General features: G+C 57.5%; 2 protein-coding genes across 2 annotated transcripts in view; one reads left to right on the forward strand and one right to left on the reverse strand.

Annotated features, from left to right (window-relative positions):
• Window positions 1-956: 956 nt before the first annotated feature.
• CEP57 (centrosomal protein 57) lies at window positions 957-17,815 on the forward strand. Its single transcript, XM_037504762.2, has 11 exons — window positions 957-1,015; window positions 6,002-6,158; window positions 8,360-8,539; window positions 8,857-8,978; window positions 10,961-11,077; window positions 11,625-11,702; window positions 11,838-11,945; window positions 12,168-12,245; window positions 14,002-14,240; window positions 14,813-14,957; window positions 16,622-17,815. Exons 1-11 carry the CDS (start codon window positions 974-976, stop codon window positions 16,853-16,855), a joined length of 1,500 nt encoding a protein of 499 aa, XP_037360659.1. The 5' UTR covers window positions 957-973; the 3' UTR covers window positions 16,856-17,815.
• MTMR2 (myotubularin related protein 2) overlaps window positions 4,086-24,400 on the reverse strand; it is a 46,177-nt gene continuing 25,862 nt past the window's right edge. Inside the window, exons 11-15 of the mRNA XM_037504760.2 lie at window positions 23,013-23,219; window positions 22,139-22,231; window positions 21,374-21,487; window positions 20,344-20,520; window positions 4,086-19,842 (exon numbers count right to left, since the gene is read on the reverse strand). Coding sequence (XP_037360657.1) covers window positions 19,681-19,842; window positions 20,344-20,520; window positions 21,374-21,487; window positions 22,139-22,231; window positions 23,013-23,219 — 753 coding nt within the window. The 3' untranslated portion in view covers window positions 4,086-19,680. The remainder of the gene's footprint in view (window positions 19,843-20,343; window positions 20,521-21,373; window positions 21,488-22,138; window positions 22,232-23,012; window positions 23,220-24,400) is intronic.

The following is a 24,400-nucleotide window of genomic DNA, read 5'->3' on the forward strand; positions in this document are numbered from 1 at the left end:
CGCGCCGCTCCCCCGCGCGGCCCGCGCCCCGGCCCGGCCGCCTCCCGCGCTCCCCGGCCCGGGACGTCCGGGCGCGCCTAGGCCGACGGCGGCGGAGGGACACCAGCGCGGGCGGCCGCGGGTCGCTGCGCGGCGGCGGCGGATCCGCTTCCTCCTCGGCCGCCCGTCCCCGCCCCTGATTGGCCGGCGGCGCGACGGCGTCACCCGGGCGCCCCGCCCACCCCCGGCCCCGGCGACGCAGGCGCGCCCACAAAGGGTGGGAGGCGCCGGCCAATCAGGGCCCGACGCCGTCGGCGCGCGAAACCCGCTTTAAACCCGCCCCGCCCACCGGCGCGCCGCCGTCTCAGCGCGGGCGGGCGGGAGCGAGCGCGCCACGGGCCAATCGCGCCGGGCGCGCCGGGGCTGGCTCTGCGCGCCGCTCTCCGGGGCCGGCCGCCCATTGGGCGCGCTCCTTAAGCCCCGCCCCGCCCCGCTCGCTATTGGCCCGCAGGCAGTGTCTCTCCCGGAGGGGCCTCCGGAGCCGGGGCCTCCCGGAGCCGGGCCTCGCGCGCTCCTGCGTGTGGTGCGGGCGCCGGTGCGTGTTTGCACGTCGCGCTGGCCTGGACTCTGCCGCGATCGCGCCGCACGGTCGCCCTGGAGACGGTCCCCCGCGCCGCGCACGGGGCACCCCCGGCCGCCAGCCGCCCCCTCGGCGCCGCGCTACCTTGTGACGTCACCGCGGGGCGGGGCGGGCCCTCGGCGACTCCCGGAAGACGTTCGCTCCTTTGATTGGCTGCTAAGGGCGTCCGTTAGCTCGCGTCGTGCCTGCGGCGACCGCCGGGCGCAGCGTCCCCGGGTCGTGAGGCGGGGGCTCCCTCGCGCGCACCCGCACCCCGGCGCTCCCGCGGGGCCGGCCCGGTCGCCCCTGGCGGGCGGCTCCCGATCGCGGCGAGGGCGCGCGTGCGGCCCGGCGCTGCGCACCGGGGCCGGGAAGATGGCGGCGTCGGTGTCCACGGCGTCCGGCGCGCAGCTCTCGGTAAGGCCCTGGGGTCCGGCCCTCCCCGCCCGACCCGCCCGCGGCGCCGCTGCCCGCCCGACCCGCGCCCAGGCGGCGCCGGCCCCGCCGCCTCGGCCGTGCGGCCCGCGGGTCCCCGCCGGCGGCCGGCCTCCCCTCGGGCGCGTGGCGCGGCGGCCCCGGGGCGCGCACCTGCCGGGGAGCGCGGCCCCAACGGTCCGCAGCCGCGGGGCGGCGGCCGAGTCGCCCGCCGGCCGGGCGTGTGGCGCCGCCCCGGGCCCGGGCCCCTCCCCGCAGGCTGCGCCCGGCCGCGGGAGCCCTCCTGGGCGCTGCCTCCGCCCCGCCGGGCCCGCAGCCCGGGCGCGCCGCGAGAGGGCCGGCGGTGCGGGCTCGCGCCGCAGCCGTTCACTCCGCGAGGGTCGGCGCCGAGGCCGCAGGATCGCGGGGCCGGCCCTGGAGGAGCAGAGCAGGGACGTGCGGGTCCCTGGGGCGCCTTCCCGGGCGCAGTGGCCGCCACACCCGTGGGCAGCGCGCGCCGGGGCGAGCGTGAGCTGGGTGGGCAGGGACGGGGTTCTGGAAGGGAGGATGGGCGGGGGGGGGGGAGGCAGAAGTGCCCCCAAACAAAGATGCGGAGAAAAGGCAGCGCAGGCCTTTTGAGTTACGGTGCCCGGACAGCGTGTGGCTCAGGGAACTGGACGCCCTCTGGGAGGGTCAGAGTGGAGCGGCGTTCGGGGTGGGTTCGGGTGGACGGCGAAAGAGGGGCAAAGCTTGGGAAACGCGAGGCCATGAGGGAGGAAAGCAGAGCGGTAGGTAAGGCTGTGGCATGGCAGCCACCTGGGGAGAAGCCGGGAATGTGAGGCCAGCAGCGTCCCCTTTCCTTAAGTCGCGTTGGGTTTGTGGTGGTGGGGCCAGAAGCACGGGTCTGGGTAAGTTCCCAGAGCGCCCAGGGGAAATTAGGGCGAAGGGGTGAATGAAGTTTTGGAGTTCAGAAATTAGATCAACAAAATGAACAATTAGGTCTCTTGGGCTATAAAGAAGGATTCTTGGGCAATTTGAAGTGACAGTAGGGAGAGGGATGAGATACGGAGAAAATGTGATGGGCTAAACGTGGGTGGGAGCAGGCCCTGCACAGCTCAGAGGAGCCCTTAGAGGCGGTGCAGGGACTGCTCCTGAGCACTGAGCTGCTTCCTGCCAGGGCCGTCCAGGTGAGCAGTGTCGCGTGATGCGGCCAGCCGCCTGTTTTTGAAGTAGCCTGGACAGAAATTCCTAGAGTGTTTAATAGGAAAAAGTAGACATTTTTATATGCCAAGCTCTGCTTTAAGTGGGTTCCTAATATGACGAGTACACAAAGAATAAACCCTCTGCAAATCAAAGTCTAGCCTCAGTCTGCTTGCCATACTTCATGAAATGCTGTAATCTGAAAGTCACTATGTCTCAAGTGATTAAATTTAGTTTGCTCTTCTGTGCGTGACAGTGCCCTGCTTAGACACTGCCATGTCAGCAGTAAGGCTGGTGCTTCCAAAATACCTTAAAAAGCGTTTTAGCTTGATGACAGCTGATGACACATAAGATAGCATAAAAAGACCTCAAACTACAGCAGGAACTCAGAGGCCCCTGTGTTGGGATTTCAGGGTCTGGAACATTCAGTAGCTCGCAGGTATTCAGCATGCGCAGACCCAGCAGGGAAGTACTGCAGAGTCAATGGAAGGGCTTTACCTGCAGAGAGTTGTAACAAGTAGACTCAGAGATTGTTAGGAATCCCCAAGGTGAACTGTATGGAAGTAGGTGATACATGTGACTTTTCGCAGTGAAAATACTAACATTTTTGCAACAGTGGGTGGCTGCAGGGAAGCATCACACCGCCTGAGGAGCTCGGTTGGGCTCCGGGAGTACAGCGCTGAGGTCGCCACTGTTGACACTTGTTACTTTGGCCTCTGACCCCCTAATTGGTCTCCCTGGCCAACCCGCCGAGTTTTTGTTTTTTTTTTTAAATTATGTGGCTCTATCACAGGTTTCAAAATAGTCATTGTTGAAAATCACGACTCTTTTTATGTCCAGGCAAGATAAACGTAGCAGATGGAAGGTGGGGTGTGTACTCACTTTCTAGAATTCAGAAAGGTGGTCATTATGGTTGCGAAATAAGGGGAGAGGGTGTGTGGCCAGAGCGTGGTCAGGGTCCGCCTCAGGGCAGATTGTGTGGGGCTGAAAACCGTGGCCAGGATTTTGAATTTATTCTGTGGTGGACAGCCACTGCAGGGCCCCGGTCCCTGGGTTTTGCTTGAGTTGGTTACTTGAAGTTGATGCGCTCGGAGCAGCTCCCTGGAGAGCAGGCTGAGGAGGGTGAGGGACAGGAGTTGTGGGCAGCGGCTGTGGTCGTCCAGACTAAAGGTGGTGATTGCGTCAGCCTGAGAGTTTCTGAACTGAGGCCAAACTGCGGTTTCTGTGTATGTTCCGAAGAGGGAGCCCCAATAAGACTTCCTGGAGAATTAGATGTGGGGTGTGTGAGGAATGACCCCATCCGGTCCTGGAGGTTTTGGCTTGAGCACCGGAGTCAGCAGTGATGCCAGTTACTGTGATATGGGCGGGGTGGGGCGGGGTGGGGGCGTCTGCACCTGGAGCTCCCTCGGCGCTGACAGGGCGGGATCCTCAGAGGCAATCCCTGGGGACCACAGGAAATGGGCAGGGACTAAGCCGTGGCCACCTGGAGCCTGTAGAAAAAGGAGGAGGAGGACAAAGAGTTTTGGGGGAAGGGGTCTAGGCGTGGGGAGCAAGACGAGAGCATGTGGTGTCGCCTTCGCTGAAGAAAGTTGCGTACGGTCAAGAGCTGCAACTGGGCACCATCGGGCTGGTGGGGACTCAGCTGGCGGGAGCGGGCCAGGGGGCGGCCTTGGGTTAGAGCTGAGAGATGAGGCAAAGCTGGAGCGCATCCTGAGGAGTGGTTTGTTCCACCCTGAGTGGTGACGGAAGGTCAGGCGGGGGGGGAAGGGCGGCGGGGGCTGGGGGAGCGGCTCTGGCTGCGGAACTAGCTCATTGTTGGGTCACGGGCAGAACCAGAACGCGTGTCGGCTCCCACGCCCGAAGGCGCCTCGCCCGCACGCCGCCCCCCGCCTTCTCCTCCTCGGTGACCCAGCGAGCTCGAGCCCTTGGGTCTGGGTGTCCCGGCTTTTAAACCTGGTCCTGTGGTGACCCCTGAGCTGAGGATCTCCCCCGGCGGCGCTCCTCCGCGGGAAGCCCTGGCTGCCCCGGGCTCGCCGACCTGGTCTCCCCGCGCAGGTGGCCGGGTCGCTAGCTGGGCCCTGTGCGGCGACGGCCTGGGCTACTCCCCCGGACCGCGCGCGAGGCCATTTCCTTCCTCTCTCGAGGCCGGGTCACTCGACGCGCGCCGCCCCGGCTTGGGCTGCGTTTTTAAGAGACGCGCGTGACGCGTGTGACGCGTGTGCCCCTGAGGCGTCCGTCTTTCATTTCTTGATTTTTATTTCAAAATAGTTCTTGTCATTTTGTGAAGCTGCTTTGTCTGGATTGACGTGGTCTTCTAGTCTGCCCCCGCCTGCCGTGCTGAGATGGGGCCTCGCGCGGGCCCTTGCGTGAACAGAGCGCGGCTTGCGTGAGAGGAGCCGCGCGGAAGGGGGTGCGTGACGGCCCGCGGCGGCTGGCTCGGGTGCGCAGCGTCCGGAGGAGACAGGGCGCCCGCTGCCGTGTGTGTGGAGATGTGCTGGTGAATTACTCGCCCGGGGGAGTGTTTGCAGAGCGCTGTGCTGGGAAGGGTGCACGGCGCGGAGGTCCGGCGCATCTGGAGGCGGCGTGTGCGAGTGAGACACACGGGAAGGGACGCGTCCTCGCCCTCGGGGCCTGCGTGGCCGTTGCTGCTCGAGCCTCACTGTCCGAAGACCCGGGACTCTGCGGAGTTGCGCTGCGCTCGGGGACCCTTCCTGGGTGCTTTGCCAAGACTGGTGTTATTGCGTATTTTAAGAAGTGAAAGCTCACCCTCATTTCCAGCCATTTCCAAAATCAGGTATCAGTTGCCAGAAAATGTGAAAAATGCTCGCTCCTTGTTGCGCGTGAACACGGTTTTCGTGTCACTGCTGAGGTTTGTCCCTGCCCCTCCAAGCTCTGGGCCTTCCCCAGCTGGGACCGCCAGCAGAGGGATGCTTTGGACTTCGTGAAATCAGCCGGTGGACCGCAAGGTGATGACGGGCAGAGAGTCTTCCGTTTTTCAGAAGACGGAGATCCAGTGTGGTGGCTGGGATGGCGCGGACGGTTACCGCAAATCCTCAGTGTTCCTTACACTTCTCTGGACACGGACGCTGCTGGTGTTTAGGATCGGCTGTCGCAAGGGCGAGCGCGGGGGGCCCCGTTTGCGGCGGCTGTCTTAACAGCCGGAGCTGACGTCTTTGACCGGAACCCTCCAGTTCTCCCGATCGGCCTGTCTGGTGGGAAGACCCCATGACGGAGAACGCTCCAGAGCTCGCACTCCCTGCGCGGAGCAGCGCCGAGAGCAGAGACGTGCCGCCGGCTGCGGGAAGGCGTGCGCGTGCGAATCGTTTGTGCTCGGGTGTCTGATGGGCTGGGATGCGCCTCGGGTCTGTGCTCGCCGCCCGGGGCTGGCGGGGACGCTGCCCTTCTCCTCCTTCTGTTTGCGCAGCTTTTGGACATTTTAAAAATGCTCAGCGGGCAGCTGGCTGATCGGGGATAGGTTCATGCGGTCATTTTGAAGCGATTTTTTGACACTTAAAAAGACATTTTACAGCGCGTATTTTTAAAAACCATTAAATTCATTGTGAGCCCATCGTAAGTGTTTCCGCGCGGGCTTTGTTCTCCTTTCCCACGGGCGTTATTTTCCTTTGGTGCCGTGTGACACGGCTCAGTGTACACAACCGGGAGACTCTGCACAGGTGTCACCTCCCTGGAGGGCGCCGGGGGCACCAGCGGAGCGTGCCGCGCGCGGGTGTCTATGTGCTGATTTCCTCCAAAGCCTGGGAAGTTAATTGCCCTATTTTCATTTTTCAGAGCACCGTGGCCGAGCCAGCGAGGGCGAACGGAAGCATGGTTCGCCAGGCCGCGTCCCCTTACGTGGTGTACCCGCCCGATAAGCCTTTCCTTAACAGTGACCTGCGGCGCTCCCCGAGTAAGCCCACGTTCGCCTACCCCGAGAGCAACAGCAGAGGTACCGGAGCCGCGCCAGGGCTGGGCCTGTCTGCGCACTCACGCCGGGGCGGGGGAGGAGCCGTCTCCCCTTCCTGGCTCCATCTCCAGCTGTAAGGCCTTTCTTGTTCCCTCAGTTGGCGGACACCCACGAGATTATCAAAATGAAAGCGAGTCTGCAGTCACGGGGCCGTGCGCCTCGCTCGCGTCCTGGGAATCGGGCTTACGTCTCTGCTTCTGGACTGGCGGGCTGTCTGCACTCTCGGCTTTCTGCTGGGCTCTGGCTGTCACGTGGCTGTGTCTGTCGGACGCACCTGTCACTCACCCTGCCCTCGCCCCCTCGCCCCGGGTCGCATGTCTGCCCTGCCTAACTCGCCATCCCCCGCCGCTTTACGCAGAACGGCTCAGTGACTTTCCATGACTCACGTCATGAAGGCTCAGCGCTTCACACGCTGGATGAGCCGCCAGCTCCCTCCCTGGCTTCTCGTCGCTTCTTCCTTCACACACACACACCCTGTGTTCTGGCCGCTTTGCGATCCAGTTCTTCCGGGCCGGGCCGTCTGCAGTTTTCTTGCTGCCTTAACAAGCTGGCGCGCATGCAGCAGCTCTGAGGGACACGGCCGCACGGTCCAGCGTCCGGTGGGCACCTGCGGTTTTCATAGCTGGACCAGGGCCAGTCCGGCCGAGTTCCGTACCGGGGCGCGCCGGCTACCGGCTCTGTCCGATTCTTGACCAAATTCGGTGGCTGTGGGGAGGAGCTGGGGCTGTGGCTGCTGGCCCCCCTCAGGGCTCCTGGAACTTGGCCTGTGCCTCCACCCGCCCAGCAGCAGCAGCCGGGCCTCCCGCGCCCGAGCCTGCCCGTGCCGGCCACTGCCTTCCATCCCTGCGCAGAGCATGTCCTGCTGGCACTCTGGCACCGGGTGGGCCGCTCGCCTTAGCTGGGACTGTCTTCCTGTCTGGGCCCAGCTCATCAACCACGTTGAAGTCTTTCACATCTCACAAAGGGTTTCCGTGTCCAGGATTAGGGCCTAGGCCTCTTGGGGGTGTCCGTGCTGCCTGCCACCCCACCCACGTCAGGTGTGGCACCCTTTCTGATGCTGTACTCGCCCAGTGAATTTTTCTTGTTAGAGAATTGCCCTTTGTCTTAAAGCGCACGTTACTTAGCCTTCTGCACAGTCCCCTCCGCCAGCTGCCCTAGCACACGGCCTCCCGCCACCCTCCGGTGTCGCTTCTGAACTCTCTTGGCCCTTTGCTCACGCGTTGGCCGTGGTTTCTCTGTCCACCCCATAGCGAACGTAATTACCGCGGGATCAATGAGAAGAACAGTGGGCAGGTGCCGGGGGTCCCGACTCCCAAAGCATCGCTCAGACCGTGTTCTGGAGGGCTAACAGGAGCGTAATTACTGTTTCTGTTTCTTACCGACATGCCGTCCGAACTAGAAGCAGTAGTGCAGACTTGGTGCTAACAGCTAGCTCTCAGACCAAGCACCCCTGCCACGTGCCCACCACACACCGCCGCGCCCCGCCACCGTGCCCTCCTGTGTGCTCTGGGGGCGCTTACCGGGTTTCGGTCGGGGTCAGAAGTCAGTGGAGCCCGAAGCGGCGCCAGCTGGGCAGAGGCCAGGGGGAGGCTGGAGCAGCAGTGAAGGGAATAGATGAGTCTTGAGGCCAGGGTGCATGCGTGATGGTGACTGACACAGGTTACAGGGAAAAGAGCATTTCAGAAAGATGAGTTTACTTTCGGCTTTACTGAATTTGAAGTGCCCGTGGATGACGTGAAGATGAAACTTTTCACATGTGCTAGTGAGCTGGGGCTTCACAGGTCCAGCAGTGGCTGAAGCTCTGAATGGAAGGGAGTTTTCCAGACAGAAGTAGGCAAAGAAGCGAGGGCTGGGACATAGCTGCCAAGGGAGGAGAGTCAGAAAGGTGAAGCTGCCCAGGTGGGCTCGAGGGAAGTCAGAGGCGCGCGCTTGGCAGCCGGGGATTTTCCTCCCGTGGGCGGCGCCAGCCCGTGCTGACAGAGTGGCAGGACGAGGTGCCCCTGGCGGTGGGCGTGGCGAGGTGTGAGGCCATGTGAAGAACTGAATAGTTAGGGTATCGCTCTTCCCGAAGAGCCGCCCTCCTCCGCGGGCCCGCGCGTGAACTGTATTATCGGAGTGTCTCCTGTTCAGTGAACCTTCTCCCGTGTATCGTTGCCTTAGAGTAGCCGTGTTTGTTTTGGCAGCCATATTTTCTGCTCTGAAGAATCTTCAAGATAAGATTCGACGCTTGGAACTTGAGAGGATTCAGGCAGAAGAGAGTGTGAAAACCCTGTCCAGGGAAACGATCGAATATAAGAAAGTACTGGATGAGCAGATACAAGAAAGGGAGAATTCAAAGAATGAGGAATCCAAGCACAATCAAGGTCTGTTTGATTGGTAGAGAAATGAAAGCTGTCCGAGGGTAAGGGACAGGCCCTGGGCACTGTCCTGTGCTCGGCGCACCTGCAGGACATGCCAGTGTTGACCAACAGCTGCTGCCGTCTTGCACGTCTACTGGCAAAGGCAAGATGGGCTCGGCCAGCTGTGGAGAGACAACGACGCAGGCCACGCGAAGAGCCGGGGGCCGCTGGAATGGGTTGTGCGTGTCGGCTGTAGATTGAATTCCTGTTCCACAGGATTTTTAACAGTTCCTTGTTAAACAATGAGTGACCTAAGTTCTGCTTTTCTTCTGTATTTTTAGAACTGACGTCTCAGTTATTGGCGGCAGAGAATAAATGCAATCTTTTAGAGAAACAGCTGGAATATATGCGAAACATGATAAAGCATGCAGAAATGGAGCGGACGTCCGTCCTGGAGAAACAGGTATGGCGCCCGCGGTGTGACGCGTCCTCAAGAACACTTGGTTAGGAAAAAATCAGATGGAAATGAAAACCTCTGCTCCCTCCGTGGGGACTAGTCACACTGTTATTTTGAATGATCGTTTCTCCTTTGATTTTAAACTTCTGGTGATAGGATCTGTGGTTCATTTTGAAGAGCTCCTAGTATGAGCTTGGAGGACAATGTGGCTTGTCGGCGGAGCCAGGATGCACGTGCTCCGCGCCTCCTGAGCGGCCTTGCTGTGGAGCAGTGAGACCCAGGCTGTTGCTTCCGTCAGCTGTGTCCGGACATTTGTTCGCTGCCTTTGTTGTTACCTCTTCAAGTCACCTTCATGACGTGAAGTCTTACAAAAAGTACAAATAATTATATTACGTGTCTCTCTACTCTTGAATTTGTTTAGAAGCTTCAGTGAGGCAGCGATAGGAAGGTTCTTAGTGCTTTGTAAGCACTCTTCATGGAGTGTCACGTGAGAGGTGTGTGTATTAGTGGCCTGTGAGTTTGCTGCAGCATCAGCCTCAGAGAGCTGGAGAAACATACCGCTTTTTTCTATTACGAATCTAGACATTGAATTTGCCATGAAGACCACCGTTTCTGAGCATCTTAACCTCAGCATGCAACATTTGAATGTTTATATGCTCAACATTTTGCTGGATGTTCTGCAGCATGAAAGAGAAATCCTGTGTTTCTGCCTTCAGTCCACATTCAAAGTGGAGAGTCAGACTTCAGGGGGAAAAGGAAGTTATTGGACAGCGTACGGCAGGCCTCAACAGCGCGTGCTCCAGCGCCATGCCCTTGGCAGTGGGGGCAGCGTGGGAGGCAGTTGTGCACTTGCTCTTCTGGGCCTTGTGGCCGCACTGCTTCTGGCCCGTACTTATGCTTGTGCATTGGCACGTGACTGTGCCTGGCAGCCGCACGGGGCTGAGGATCAGGACGCGCCTTTCTCTTACTTTGGGGCACCCTCTCTTCACTCAGAGACTCCTCTGCTCTGCTTTCAGCTTCACCGTGATTATTCCTGGTTCCCACGGGGCACTTCTCTGTTGGCTGTGGGGGGTGGGGGGGAGCAGCTCAGTCTGTCTCTCGGTTGGGACTGGCAGCCCGTGCACGTGTGCTCCCAGGGCAGAGGGCATGTCCATGCGTGACTGACGCAGAATATGTAGAAGGGGCGTCTTTGAACGTGGCTTCTTCAGCAGTTTTAAATAATAATTTTGATTGGGATCGCACAATAAGAATTACTCCAGTACTGGAAATAAAATATAAATCTGCGTCTATATTTAGCTTAGTGTATTTAAAGTGCTGCAACTATCCGTCGCTAAGGCGGATTGGAGTTAGTGTTTCACACAAATTCCTGAGAAAATTACTGCTTTATATTTTGCTCACGTGTCAGTCGGCGGGATGCCCATTGCTAGAGTTAGTTATGTATGAAGAAAACCGTTTGTAAATTCAGGTACCTAGTGTTTTGGTTTTTTATCAATAGGCCTCAAGTTAGCGTATTGCTGCTGCTTATGTTAGTGTAACGCTTTGCCCTGTGACTCTTGGCCCTCAGTTTTGATAGGACTTGAAATTTTTGGTCCTAAACCTGAAAAAAGAAAAAATGAAAATTTTCATAGAAGTCTGAGGAAGCATGATATCAAAATTGTTGCCTTAGTGAAGAGCTCGACTGAGAGACACCACTAGGTCAAAGTGTGGTTCTGCTCAGTTCTTTCTTCCCAGAGCGCAGTCTCGCCACAGAAACACGCTGTGACGTGCATAGTGAGAACAGGGTTCTGCTTGCATCTGTGGGTGTCCCGGTGGTTTCATCTTAATGTTGTCTTCCTCCAGTTCCTCAGCCAGTGCCTGGTAAGTTCTGTGAAAGGCCAGGCGAATAGCATGTGGTGTCTTCTTAAATTCTCTCCATGTTAGTACATGTTAGTTGTTACTTGGTTTTTGATAATATAGATGATCATGCTGCATCTGATGCTGTTTTCCAGGTTTCCTTAGAGAGAGAACGACAACACGACCAAACGCATGTTCAGAGCCAACTGGAAAAACTGGACCTTCTCGAGCAGGAGTATAACAAGCTGACGGCAATGCAGGCCCTCGCGGAAGTCAGTGGCTGTGATGAGTGCATAGAGCGGTATTTCTGTCAAAGGGATTTATTATATGAGATTGGATATTTATACGAAGAAAAGTTGCCTTACAGCAGAGTAAGGTGTAGGCATTTTTATATGGAGCAGTGTAAATTTGGAGAGAGTTTGTATTTTATACCCTCGAAACTCTTCTCTGAACATGCTGACAGCTGGGTAGCATGTTCTGCGTATTCCTAGGGCGAACAGCCCGCGGTGTACGTTGTCCTCTGGGCTAATTTTAGTTTGATTCGTTCACTTGGGAAGTATTTCATACCAGAGACTGAAGTCCAGGTTCAGTTTTGATGTCATTTTCCATACCTTCACACGCCGTGTGTTCCTTGGCCTAGATCTGCCATCATCCTTTTCTCCTGGCTCAGGCAGCATGTCCTGGCTGCAGCAAGCTCCGGCCTGTTGTCCAGGGCACCAGCAGGCCTAAGCTCACTGCACTGAAGCTTACAGCATGCTCGTGTTACGTTAAAATCCTGCAAATAGACACTAAGACAAATTTTTTAACTGTTACCACTAGAAAAAAATGCGCGAGTTGGAAGGCAAGCTCCGCGAGGAAGAGCGGGAGAGGAAGCGCATGCAGGCCACGGCGGCCCAGGTAGGCGCAGCCCGGGGAGGGGGCCGTCTCGCGCTGTGCCTCTTTCCCACAGAAGTGGATGATGAGATGTGGGCTTCTTGGGTTGTTTGTACTTTGGAATGGCCAAGGTAGAAGTTCTCAGTCGTAGCTTTCTAGTTGCAGACCGGCCTGGAAGCCAATAGGCTCATCTTTGAAGACAAGGCCACTCCGTGTGTCCACAGTGCAAGAAGAATTAAAAAAAAGAAGTCAAAGCCACCAGAAAAGGTACGGAAGCCACCAGCCGGGAGTCATGCTAGGGTCGCTGACACCTGCACCCGAGGCCGTGGGTGCAGCCCTGGGTGGGTGCGGCTCGCGGGTCTCAAGTTTCTCCACGGGAAGAGGGGACGGGTATTACCTCCTTCAGAGTTTTTATCGTGGCAGTGAGAGGGTGAGTAAGTTAAGGCAAGTAACGGCCTGGGAGTAACACTGTCTCTCTTTTCTCCTCAGCGATGTCCTCGGAGCCATCTTGCCGCACAGCCGCATTACAGGCTGTGCTTGGGTGACATGCCGTTTGTTGCTGGGAAGGTGAGCTGGCCGGTCCGGGGTGTTTATTACTTAGCTCTTTGAATTTGCCTTGAGTGCCTGTAAATGGTGGGGCCTGCTTTCTGCTCCCCTCGCCAGTGCAGCTGTAGTGATGTGAGGAGACCGAAGGGTGGAGCAGGCAGAGGGACTGGCTTGGAGAAGGGGTGGAGGAGAGGTAATGTGCACCTGCAGTGGTGGGTTTTTAGCGTCGATTCTATTGCCTTGTCTAGAGACAGGTTTTCTTGTAAATGGCCACATGCTGTGTGTCCTCAGTCCAGGCTGGCCCTCGCTTGCTTTTGCGAGGCCCTCTCACATGTGGGCTCGCGTCTCGTGTCCTGTCTGCGCTGAAATGCATAGCTTGGCCTGCTGAGGGAGTGTGGCCTGTTGTGGTTACATCAGCGCTTCGCTGACCACGCCGTTGGTGGTCCGTGGGTGCGTTTTCAGTGTCCAGCTGGCCGTCCCTCGAGAGCCTTGAGGCAATTTTTAGTTTGGTTTGTCTATGTTTGTTCTCTGAGGCCCACGGTGTAGGCTCAGTGACGTCTGAGCAGCTCCTAGACTTTCCACTGCTTTCTGACACGTGTAGACCTGTGAGGCACAGACTACCTATTGGAAAACATGATCTGGGTCTGGCAGCCCTCGGCCCCACATCAGGTCTCGCTGCGTCACTGACCATCTCTTTGGGCCATGCCTTTGTGTCTCCATGGAACCTCTGATTGGGTTGGAAACAGGCTCTTAGGGTCAAGTGACGGTGTCAGTCCTGCTGGCATCTGCTGCGAGCGCTCAGCACCTCAGCCCGTGCGGCTTCACTGCAGGCGCTTCACAGACAGCGTGCAGCACCCTCCTGTCTTCCTTGCAGACATCCCTGTGCCTTGACTGTGTTGGATTTTTCTTTTCTTTTTTTTGTGTTGGATTTTTCAAATGCTTTCCTTCATTGAACGATAGGGTCATTTGACTTTTTTTTTTTCCCCCGTTGTTAGGGATTGATTTTCAAATTGATTTTCAAATACTGATCCGGCTTTGCATTTCTGAAATCACTTCAACATGGCGGGCGCGTCTTTGTGCGTGTTGCTGCTGAACAGCGTGAGAAGAGCCTCTGGGATTAGCTTAGCTTAGCTCAGGGATTGCAGACCCGGCTGACCGGGGCCATCTGAGCACATGTGCAAGCCCACACTGAGTTTGGGGTGTGCCTGAGAATCTGCATTTTGAAAGCTGCCTAGATGGTGCCACCTAGCAGCTGTCTGCAGATTGGAATAGCACGTTGTGATTTCTAGCATTCAAAGCACAGTGTTGGAGAAGGCTTTTCTTCCTGACATGACCCATACAAATGACCCTCCTAATGGCCAGACAACTGACCACACAGTTCTTGGGACCGTGCTAAAGAGCGCGGTGGAAGCCGCTGCACAGAAGATGCCTCCCACGTGAAAATGGCTCATTCTAACCTCCCGGTTGGACGGGAGGTGGTCGTGGCGGGGCTGGATGATGCCTGGGCCTCATTGCTCTGTGCTGAGGGCTGTGGCCTAGCGTCAGAGAACCTCAAGTAGGAGGCCAGCGTGAGCAGTGTACCTTGCAGGAGGGTCACTTGCAGCCCTGGCTGTGGGGAGACCGACGAGGGTGTCACTGCTCTGGAAGCCAGCGGTCACGAGCAGGCGAGGGCGGACTCCATGGGGTTGGTAATTGGGAGATTATGTCACCAGGCTTTTGGGGGGTAGGGAAGAAAAAGAAAACAAACATACCACATGTGGCGTCTGCACGTTTTCAGTCCACCAGCCCCAGCCACGCCGTGGTGGCCAACGTCCAGCACGTCCTGCACCTGATGAAGCAGCACAGCAAAGCCCTGTGCAACGACCGCGTGGTCAGCAGCGTCCCCCTGGCCAGGCAAGCACCCTCGCGGAGCAGCAAGAACAAGAAGTCGGTGACGCCGCCTCCCTCCAGCAGCACCAGCGAGGAGCTGTCCGAGGTCTTGCAAACGCTGCAGGATGAATTTGGGCAAATGAGCTTGTGAGTGGCAGTTTTTGGCTTTTCACTGTATTTGAGTTTTCAGACCTTGACTTTATTCACCCTCTTCCCTTTGCTCAGCGAGCACTTGTTGAACAGTCTCTGTAGCAGCCACGGAGCAGGCTGTCAGGACAGACACAGCTGTTGTGTGTGAGCGCTCCCCTCCCTAGCCCTGTTAGATGCTTTGCTTTACTGTGAAGCCCGAGGTCTGTGTCCCACTTATATTTCCTTGTTCGGGTCCTTGCTGTTAATTTCCTTCAGCTGAACTCAACTTTTACAAGTCAGGATGTAAGCGTTTGAAGGACAAGACCCTTAGATTTTCCTTTCTACTTACGTAATTCTCTTGTGGGGAGGCAGAAATATAAATAATAGTTACTGGAAATTAAGAGCTCATCTTGCAGTGCTTCCATTCCTTAAAACTTACCATTCTTTAAGACTACCACTGATGGCTTGGAAATCTGCCGCTATGTTTAAGAAGCAGAGATATTTTTCATGCAGTGGTGCGTGGTGAGGGAGGTGCGCTGGGCCTGCCTGGGAACGCAGGGCCTGACCAGCCTGCACTGCTCTGTACGCAGCGATCACCAACAGCTTGCCAAGCTCATCCAGGAGTCCCCGACGGTGGAGCTGAAAGACAACTTAGAGTGTGAGCTGGAGGCGCTAGTGGGGCGGATGGAAGCAAAGGCCGGTCAAATAACTAAAGTTCGAAAATATCAAGCTCAGGTAACGGTTTTCTTTACTCGTTCTTATGGTTAAAAAACAAGAACAGAAAAACAATTTCTTTTCCCCAAATATAGTTGTGGATAAAGTAGACAGGGAGTTACAGGAGCTAGGTCTTGGCTGTAAATGCTGGTTCGGCTCATCGCTGAGAACTGGTGTTCAGCGGGTTAGGACAGGTGGCCCCAGACCAGCGACGCTGCACGTCGTATGCTGGATGTACCTACTAGTCCTGTGTTCATTTGAACAAAATTTTAACTTCCACGATGCATTTCAGTGGGTCTGAGTTTACCCAAGTCTGGTAAAAAGCATCTAGAAATTCCACATTCTAGAGGAATTCGGATATAATGTGGAAAATAACTGTAGTTTTGTTTAGGTTACTAATTAAATGAAGCGCCATTGTTCCTTCCGGATGCAGGGAAAGCAGTAGGAAGCAGGATGATTCGTGTGTTTAAGACTGACGGACGCCTGGGCTGGGTGGGGAAGGCCGTGGCTGAGACCCACCTGGTCTGGGACGGGGCCTGCCAGGCGCGCACTGGGACCGCGGGTGGACGAAAGGACCTACTCGAGCTAAGCTTCGGACATAGTGACGCGGGGCTACTTGCCGTGAGGCCTGCAGGAGGGGAGGCGACGTTTTGAAGGCCGGGACCACTGACTGGTGGAGAAGCCACAGGAGTAGAACAGGCCCATTGATGCCCACGACCCAGCCGTGCATGGTCAGCACAGGTGGCACGCGGCGCCATGTCCACTTTTCACGGAAGGTGTCTGGAGTGGGTGTTGGTTTCATTTGATAGATGAAGTCTCTGGGCTGAATCCCCAGGGAGCGAGGCGCAGTCTCAGAGAAACGGACTGTCCCAGGACACGGCAGCTCCGTTGTTGCTGAGCTGGTGCAAACCTGACTCTTGTCAGCGTCAGAACCTGCACCGTTAAGCTTAGAAGTGCTTAAAAAAAGAATACCAGGAAATTATTTCTGTAATTGTGATGGGCCAACTTGTCACATGGTTGCCCTTCCTCTCTCCTGGGTCACCACCCTGCCAGCAGCAGCCTGTTGTAGTCACCAGCTGAAGTGAAGTAGAGCCCCCACTGACTTAATCTAAAAAGAGTGACGTAGGAATAAAGTGAAGCTATAGGCCTGGAACTTTGTTTAAACCAGTGTTAATTCAACACATTTCCTAAGAGACTTCACCTACAGCAGCTTAGCATTATGCTTCAGTAAATAAGGATAAAAAGGGATTTTTGCACAGGTGGAGTTACATCGTGGCTGTGCTCTTCATTCCTTCGGGACGTTCTTCTTTGCCTGTTCAGACTTGTCTCTAGAATGTGTCTGTCCTCTCCACCTATTAAAATCCATCCTGTCCTTCATCTTAAGTCATTTATTTTGCCTTCACGAGTTCTCCCCAAAGCCCCCAGAGTCTCATTTGCCCGTGTGTGCCTCGGCAGCACGGCCATAGTCTGTGCTGATGGCCCGCGTGCATGTGTGGCTGGCCACCGGCGTGTCTGTGTCTCTTAAGTGCTGTTCAATGGCCACAGATATTTGAGGCCCTTAAGAAAATAAACCCAGGCTATATTATTTGTGTTTTAGTAGTACAAGTTCAGGGCACCAGCTGTCTTAAGAGAATGTGTTTTTCATTAACTTCTCTCTTTCCTGCCTTGGTCATGCCTGGGTAAAGCTGGAGAAACAGAAGGCAGAGAAGCAGAAGAAGGAATTGAAAAGCACCAAAAAGACTCTTGATGAAGAAGGAAACAGCAGCAGCCGGTCCTCTGGAATCACAGGGTCCACAAACAAGAAGGACGTCGCCAAACTGCGACCCGGAGAAAAAAGCAGGAAGAACCTCCAGTTGCTGAAGGAAATGCAAACCATCCAGAGTTCGCTGCAAAGCGACAGCGTGTGCTGGGATTACTAACTGGCACCAGGCTGTGAATTTCATCCAGATAACCTGTAACCTCAGTGAATCACATGTTGGCAATTTTCTCCCCAGGTCCCAGGCCCTCTCGTGTTGGAACTAATGGCGCAGGTGTCCAGGCCCGCACAGTTGCACGGCAGCCCCCGCCCGGCACGGCCCCGCGCGGCCAGGGCCAGGGCCAGGGGAGCTGTCAGGGAGAAGCTGCCACCTAGACTGTTTGCGTCCCGTGAATTTGCTGTTCTGGAATAGTGCACTTTGTAAACAGATGACCAGTTTTTTACTTGTGGGTGTGATTTTTTACAGTAGTTCTTTATCTAAATAAAATTAGGTTTTAATTCAGAAAATCGGAGGCTGTCCCATAGGCAGAGCTTGCTTGAAAAGTCTAGTTTTAAATTTCCCTGACAGGCAGGATTTGCCCTTCTCCCCTTTCCAGCACAACTGTCAGATACATTGTTGCAACTGCGGAGGAAGGTCTTCTGTATATAAGTATTTATAGCTATTTAAGGGGGTTATTTTGTTTCACTTTTTGACATCAATCAGCTATTAAGTGTACTTATATTGATTTTTAATCCACTGTTTTAGAGACCCAAGCACTCATTTCAAGTCAATTAATTGTAAAGATTAGAAAAGCGCTTTTAAAGGCTAAACAGATTGTTAATGAAGTAAATGGAATTCTGGAATGGAAGGGGAGGTGCTGTGACGCATATGCATTTGCTGTTTTTAAGTGACGCCTGTGTGTAATCATGCTGCCAGCCCAGGCCTTGCAGCTGTACTGTGAACGCGCAGGACCCCTCAGCGCGCCCTCGCTGGCGTGCAGTGCGAGTGTGCCACCGGCTGTACGCGTGCGGCCGGCACGCTCACGGAAGCTGTGATTGTGAGTAGATCAAGACATCAACTTTTTATAAATTGCCACTGAAGTCAATAAAGCAGATTTTTTTTAAGGAAATAATGGAATCTTGTTTACTAGCCTGTACTGGAGGCTCGAGGTGCGCGCTCTGAAGGTGCATCCTATATAGGGGAAGCTGCGGCCTCCACTTGGCATACGGTACACTTGCTTCTCATGCCTACAGAGGGATGCTAAGTCCAGCAAGACCAGAGTGCCTGGGGCATGTGAGATGCTCCCCGTGACACAGGAGGACAGGCGGACCTCCCCTGAGGGCGGCGTCATGTCTCCCGGAGTGAGGGGAGTCCTGGGGTTTCACACAGAACCCGCATGCGCGGTCTACTGCTATGCGTCCAGCTTCCTACTGGACCTTTTCCAGTTGGAGCTCTTCACGTAGGGTCCGCAGTTTGGGGTATTTGTGATTCTCCCGAAATTGTTAGTAAACTTGCTTGCACACAAATTTCTGGTGAGCAGGTGCATATCACCCCTGAATTCATAAGTGAACCCACAGACCCCATCGCTGCTCTCGTGATGTGACATTTCTTGTGCCGCAGCCACCACTTCAGTATTAAACTTGTGTCTGCCTGAGCATCAGGTAGTTAAGTTGTGTGACCTGCACTGCCCAGCAGGGGCTCCAGTCCTGGCCGGGACAAGAGTGGCAGCGAGGCGGTGAAAGACGCCCGCTTGGGCCTTGAGACCCTCAGGTAAGAGATGGGGGAGGCTCCCGCCTGCTGCTGCAGGACAGCTTGGTCTCCCGTGTCCTGACTCCACGGACTTGCCGTAAGCAAAGCGCCGTGCGGATGCCCCGCTGCGTGAGAAAGGCGCTGCGTCCAGGGAGGCGGGCGAGCGTAGCAGGGACGGCTTCCTGGAGGAGGTGGGGATGCCCAGACTCCAGAGGCCGGGGAGCAATGCAGCCCTTGTGAATGAGTGCAGGACAGCGAGAGGCAGGAGTCCCCAGCTCACGTGGGGAACAGCGGCTGAGCAGCTGGCGCTGGTGGCTCGGGATACGCAGATAGAGGCTGAGTTAGCTGGAACTTCTTTTAATGAGAGCCCAGGCTGGATAGCTCCGGCAGAGCGGGCGCGGCAGAGGAAGCCGAGCTCACGCCAGGATTGCTGGCTGTACCGAGGCCAGACGCACTCCGGCGTGCAGAGAGCTCTTTGGTAAATCCTATCAGTCTGGAAGTAAGAGTTTTCAAAAAGTAGTAAAATAGTTCCTGTAAAATCTGAGCATAGTACTCCTTCCCATAAACCCCTGATACAGACTTCAGTAAAATAGGGCAACCCTAGAAAACGCACAACCCTGCTGCAGCGCACCGGCTCCTGCGTCCAGACACAGAGGGACGCAGACACGCGGGGCTGGGACAGGTCGCGCTGCTTCGATCAGCGAGCGGAGGGGACGATCTGAAGGCTGTGGTCCCGGCCTCCCACGCGGCTGCCGCCGTCTCCCTCCCCCCCCATAAAGCGTCCTTGCAGGGCAGATGCCAATGAGTCTTAAATAAGCTCTTAAATAACAACAGAATAATGTCACCCAGCGCCACACCAAGAAGTCCTCCGGACTATAGGTGACCCCGAGGGGACCACTCGCCCCGGGGGAGGGGCAGCCGCCGGGTGAGCAGTACGGGGACCCTCGCCAGGGCCACCCCCGGCCCCCCGCCCCACCAGGAGGCGGCGTCTGTTTTCTCCCAGACACAAGACCTGTGAGCGTGTCCTCCTACAGCAAGGGATTTGGTCCTGCGGGATCCAGCCAGACACGAGTCACCGCCTCAGGGTGGCTCTTGCGTAGTGTCGTGGCCGCCAGCGCGTGGCTACAGTCCTGGCCTCGTGTCAGAGGTTTCAAATAAATAAAGTGACGGAACTGCTCTCGCGGACGGACCCTCCAGTCTGAAGACCTGGTGCCCACACAGCTGCCCCGACCCGCTCTGCGGAGCCGCCGCGGGGGCGCTCACACCACGGTCTGGACGGGCGCAGCACACGGCGCGGGTGGGCTGGCCCTCTCGGAGGACGAGGAGGAGCGGTTGGAGACCTCGCGCTGCAGCTCCTCCACCTTCTTCTGAAGCTCCGCTCGCTTGGCCAGCAGCTCCTTGTACCTGCTGTGAACTGGCTCCTGCAAGAGCGAAACACCACAGAGTGATTCTGCCCGTGCCACCCGACCCCCGACGCTGGGCCCGCAGGGGTCGCCGGCCCTCGACACGCTTGTCCAGCCGTGACGGGGCCGGCACCCGTGTGCTGCGGCTGCAGGGCCTGCTCCTGCACTGCTTTGCAGCGAGGGTTCCCACAGGACACCATGAAATTGGCACTTGCCTGAATACTGGCCAATACTCAAAGATTTCCTATTGATTTAGTTGCAGATTTTGGTGTTTCAAGCAATTTAGTCTTAAACATTTCCTAACGTATTTCAAAATGGACCGGAATTTTGTAAGACATTTGACATTTTTATAACTCTTTTCTCTAACCTGTCAAAACCTCTAGAAGTTACTCCAGTCAGACACATACTTTCACGGGGGAAGACAGACAACCAGATACTCCCTCTGTGGTGTTTTCTCTGCCATGCGGTCGAGAAAGCAGAGACACCTGCAGGGGACTGTCCCGCGCCCCCAAAGCCTACCTGGGGCTTCATGCGCGGGTTCCACCTCACGTAGTAGCCCACCCAGAGCTCCAGGTGGCGCATGCTGGCCACGGGGTACAGGACGTGGTGGGAGTAGCCCCCGTAGAGGGGGTTGGTGAAGTCCTCCAGCTGGCTGTTTATGTACGACCACAGTGACACTGTCCTTTTAGGAAGATTCTACGAAAGGAAGGTCGGGAGTCTACTCAGCCCGAGCCGCCCGTGGTTTAGATGAAAGGTGTGAAGGGGCACACTGCTCCGGACCACCTCCCTCTGGGGCGATGGCCCCGCTTAACAGCACAGCGGCGCTGAGGCCGGGCGGGTGGGCCTGCCCAGTGGGCTGGGGGCCACAGAAAGCCAAGTGTCGCCTCGGGCTGCCACATGAGCCTTGAAGACACTGCGTGAGAGCAGCAGGTGCACCACGAGGGACTCCAAAGGTGCATCTGGACACATGCATCTGCCAGACCATGGGGAGCATCGAGCAAGGGTGCAGGCCCCATGTGCTGAAATGAGCGGTCTCTGAGCAGAAACAAAGGGCACTGAGTCTGCGAGAGCCCCTGGCCCACGTGGGGTCTGCTCTGGCGCCCACGGGAGGTGCTGAGGTGGTGCCCATGGGGTCCTTGGTGTGGTTTCTTGTCCTCACCCTGGCAGGCTGTGCCCGCGGCAGCCCTTCAGCGAGCTTGCGTGTCTCTGGCACAGGCCAGAATTTAGGGACTCAGAACGGCTCGCCCGCGCGCCTGCTTCGATGGCTTTCCACGCTGCAGGGGCTTGGGCACACGGTGCTCCACCACCACAGCCCTCACTCACGCGTGCAGACACTACTCCCCGCCCACAAACGTACCCCACAGCAGCTGCCCCCCGCCCAGGGCGGCTGCTTCCACACAGACAGGCTTGGGTGTGCACGCGGCAGGGCTGTGTGACAGCAGATGCAGTAAGAAATGGCCCAAACATTCCCCTGGAAGCACCCGCGTGGCACCGAGCCCCACCAGATGCACTCTGGCAGGAGAAGGGCGCGGGGCTGCCAGGGCCTTACCTCTTTGCCCCGCTGCTGCTCACTGTTGCAGAGGAACGTGCCGAACAGGCAGCTGTACAGGTGGTCCAGGATGGTGATGAGGAAGTACTCGTTGAACTCGAAGGCAGTGGGAAACTGCGAGAGGCCGCAGGCGCACGGCGTCAGCCCGGCTCCAGACACCCCGCGGCCGCTGTGGCGGCCCCACAGCCAGGCGGCCCTGCCGTTGCGGCTGTGCCTGCCTCGCTTTCTGGACACCGTCCTGCTGTCTGGGCTCCAGCCAACGCGCAGCCAACGCGCAGGCTTTTGAGAACTGCACCATTTTCAGGACACTGACCCCTGGTGCCTCATCAGCATGACCCCACGACACACGGTGCTTTCCAGCCACCCTGCGTCTCCCCGACTGCCCAGGTCTACCTAGTATTTCAAAGCCAGCTTGTCAGAGAGCTGGCAGATGACCCAAAGTCCCTCTCCGGGCTGAGCAGAAAGTACCGAATTGCCTGCCCTGCCGCAGCCTCCACCCACAGAGACGTCCACTCAGACCCATGCCCGAGTTGTACTTGGCATGAGCTGGTCTGTCCTGTCCTGTGGCCCCTGCAGCGCAGCCAGGAGCAGGGGGCTGCCGCCATCCCCCTGGGGCGGGGCCAGCGCCTCCCACTGATGCTAAGGGCCGCACGGTGGGGCACAGACAGCTCAGACGCGGGACAGTGAACAGCACCGCTGCACGAGAGCCTCGCAGGAGCCTCCTCAGCACCCGCACCTCCCCGCGCCCGGAGCCGCGCCCGTTACCTGCCGGGTCATCTGCCACACGCAGTCCACGAACTGCAGGAAGACCGGGGACCTGTCGGCGTCCGCGTGGTTCTTGTCTCCGTGGCCGAGTCTCTGCGCAGAGGGTGAGGAGGGTGTGAGCCTCAGGGACCTTTTTGGTTTTTAATGGAATTGACTTTTCCTGCAAATACCCGCTCAATAGCTTTAAGAATCCAGAAAATCTGTGGATCGGCACTGCCGAGGAGGAAGTCGCCCCTAATTGGACAAGCTGGGGGCCACGTCCTGGCACGAGGGCTGGTACCCAGGCCTCGGTCACAGGGTAATGAACCATGCCTGTGTGGGTGAAATGGGGGCGCAAGCCACCCCCTTAGGGGGCCCTGGGGAGACCCTGCAGTGCGCGCCTGGACTCGGCCCACCTTCCATGCCCAGGCTGAGCCAGAGCCAACTGCCTCACGCAGGCCGAGGCCTCCCCAGCAGCTCTGTGCGCACGCCCAGCTGCGGGCTGTAGGCAGGACAGCACAATCTCTGCCTGTTCCCGACTCTCCAGTTATTTTTTCGCTGCTACCTTGGGTCCAGCTTGATCTCTGTAGACCCTGTCCTGAGAGCACCAGTTTGCAGGGCTACTTCAGATTACTGAGGACCAAGCCTTCTCAGCTCTATTGAAACCCAGCAGTGTCTTGGGCCCACACCAGCCCCCTGACCCAAGTGGTGCCACCATGGGAACCACGCACCCGGGCCTGGGCAGCCCTCCCAGCTGCAGTGTTGCAGGGGCCGTGGGCTCATGAGCTGCCCATCCCTTTGGTAAAGGATCTCCTCAACAAGGGCAGCTCAGGACCCCACACCTGGCTGGCTCTCGTGCCCCGTATGTGAGACACAGAGCCCAGGGCCTACGCACCAGCTGGAACCGATGCCCGAAGCTCAGCCACTCCTTCTCCACCAGGACCTGGAAGCCCCGGACGGTCCGGTAGTGGCCGTCCAGCATGAGCATGGCCAGGGCGGTGAGCTGTGCCGTGCGGTCCCAGCCGTCGCTGCAGTGCACCACTGCTGAGGCCTTGCCGGCCTCTACCCGGTCGGCGATCCTGAGCGCCCCTGCGAGGATCAGCTGTGGACAAGAGCGAGGGGACACTTCAGCCGAGGAAGGCTCCCTTCCTGGGGCTTCCTAACAGCTCTGCGGGGGGCGAGGAATCACATCTGCCCTGTCCTGAAGAGGACTTCTGGTCAGTGGTAGGTCAGGTACAGGCAGCCAAAGCGCGTCAGTGCAGACCCGTCAGCAAGCACGACGGCCACCGAGGAGACGAGCTCTGGCTCTGAACACAGCAGCAGCACGAGGGGGAGAGGGGACCCCAGCAGCAGCTCGTGTGTCCAGCCTCGAACACGGGCAGTGCTGTCACCCAGGAGGCCCTGGGGCACAGCCAGGCTGGGAGGCTCCACTCCACAAGCGGGCCAAGGTCCTGGGCCTCACGCCACAGGGTCTCCTCTGTGAGCACGACAGCAAGTGTGTGGGCCCCCAGCCCTCAACCAGGGTCTCAGGAATGTCCGCTGCTGAATCAAGTGCGTGCAGGTGCACAGGCTCAGGGCAGGTGGCGAGACCTGCCAGCCGCATCCCCAGAGCGGGCGCGGCCTGCTAACCAGACCAGCGGGCCCCAGCCCTGAGCTGGAGATGGTGAGAGGCCCTGCGGGCGGAGGACGGGGGAGTCTCCTCCGGGGAGGCAGCCCGGGCACAGGCAGCTCTTCCAGACCTTGCTAAGGAAACTGTTCTGTGAAGCGGCTTTGGGGAGAGACTTGACCTGCTAGTGAAATGACCTGGAGTTTTCCAGAAGCAAATCCTGGAGTTTACGTTTGTTTTAAATCAAGTCATAAAGTTTTCATTTACATGTCATACTATTTAACAAATGGGTCACGTGAACATGACCCGTGAGGTCACGGCTTCCTTCAAGTCTCTCAGCTTCTGGAAGAGAAACAATAAAGGAAGAATCCAATTGTGTTTCTCAGTGGTCTGTGGGCCTCTTCAGTGTATGAACTTTGGAGATTTTAATGTATACGAGTCTTGAAAAAAATTACATTTCCTATTAAAATTAACACTCCCCATGCTAACAACACTGCTGCCACATAGCGTCGCCGCGATGGCGTGTCACCGCACTGACGGCCTCCACGACAGCGCACACCGCCTCCAGGCTGGGTTCTGGCGAGTGGCGCTGCTGACGTCCGGGCCCTACCTGAGAGGCGTCACCGCATGGACGAGCAGCAGCTGGGCGCTCCCGACCGGTGACTGTCAGGCTCCCC

Source organism: Talpa occidentalis, unplaced genomic scaffold, assembly GCF_014898055.3.
Source record: "Talpa occidentalis isolate TD23 unplaced genomic scaffold, MPIMG_talOcc4v2.1 talOcc4.12, whole genome shotgun sequence".
Lineage (NCBI taxonomy): Eukaryota > Metazoa > Chordata > Mammalia > Eulipotyphla > Talpidae > Talpa > Talpa occidentalis.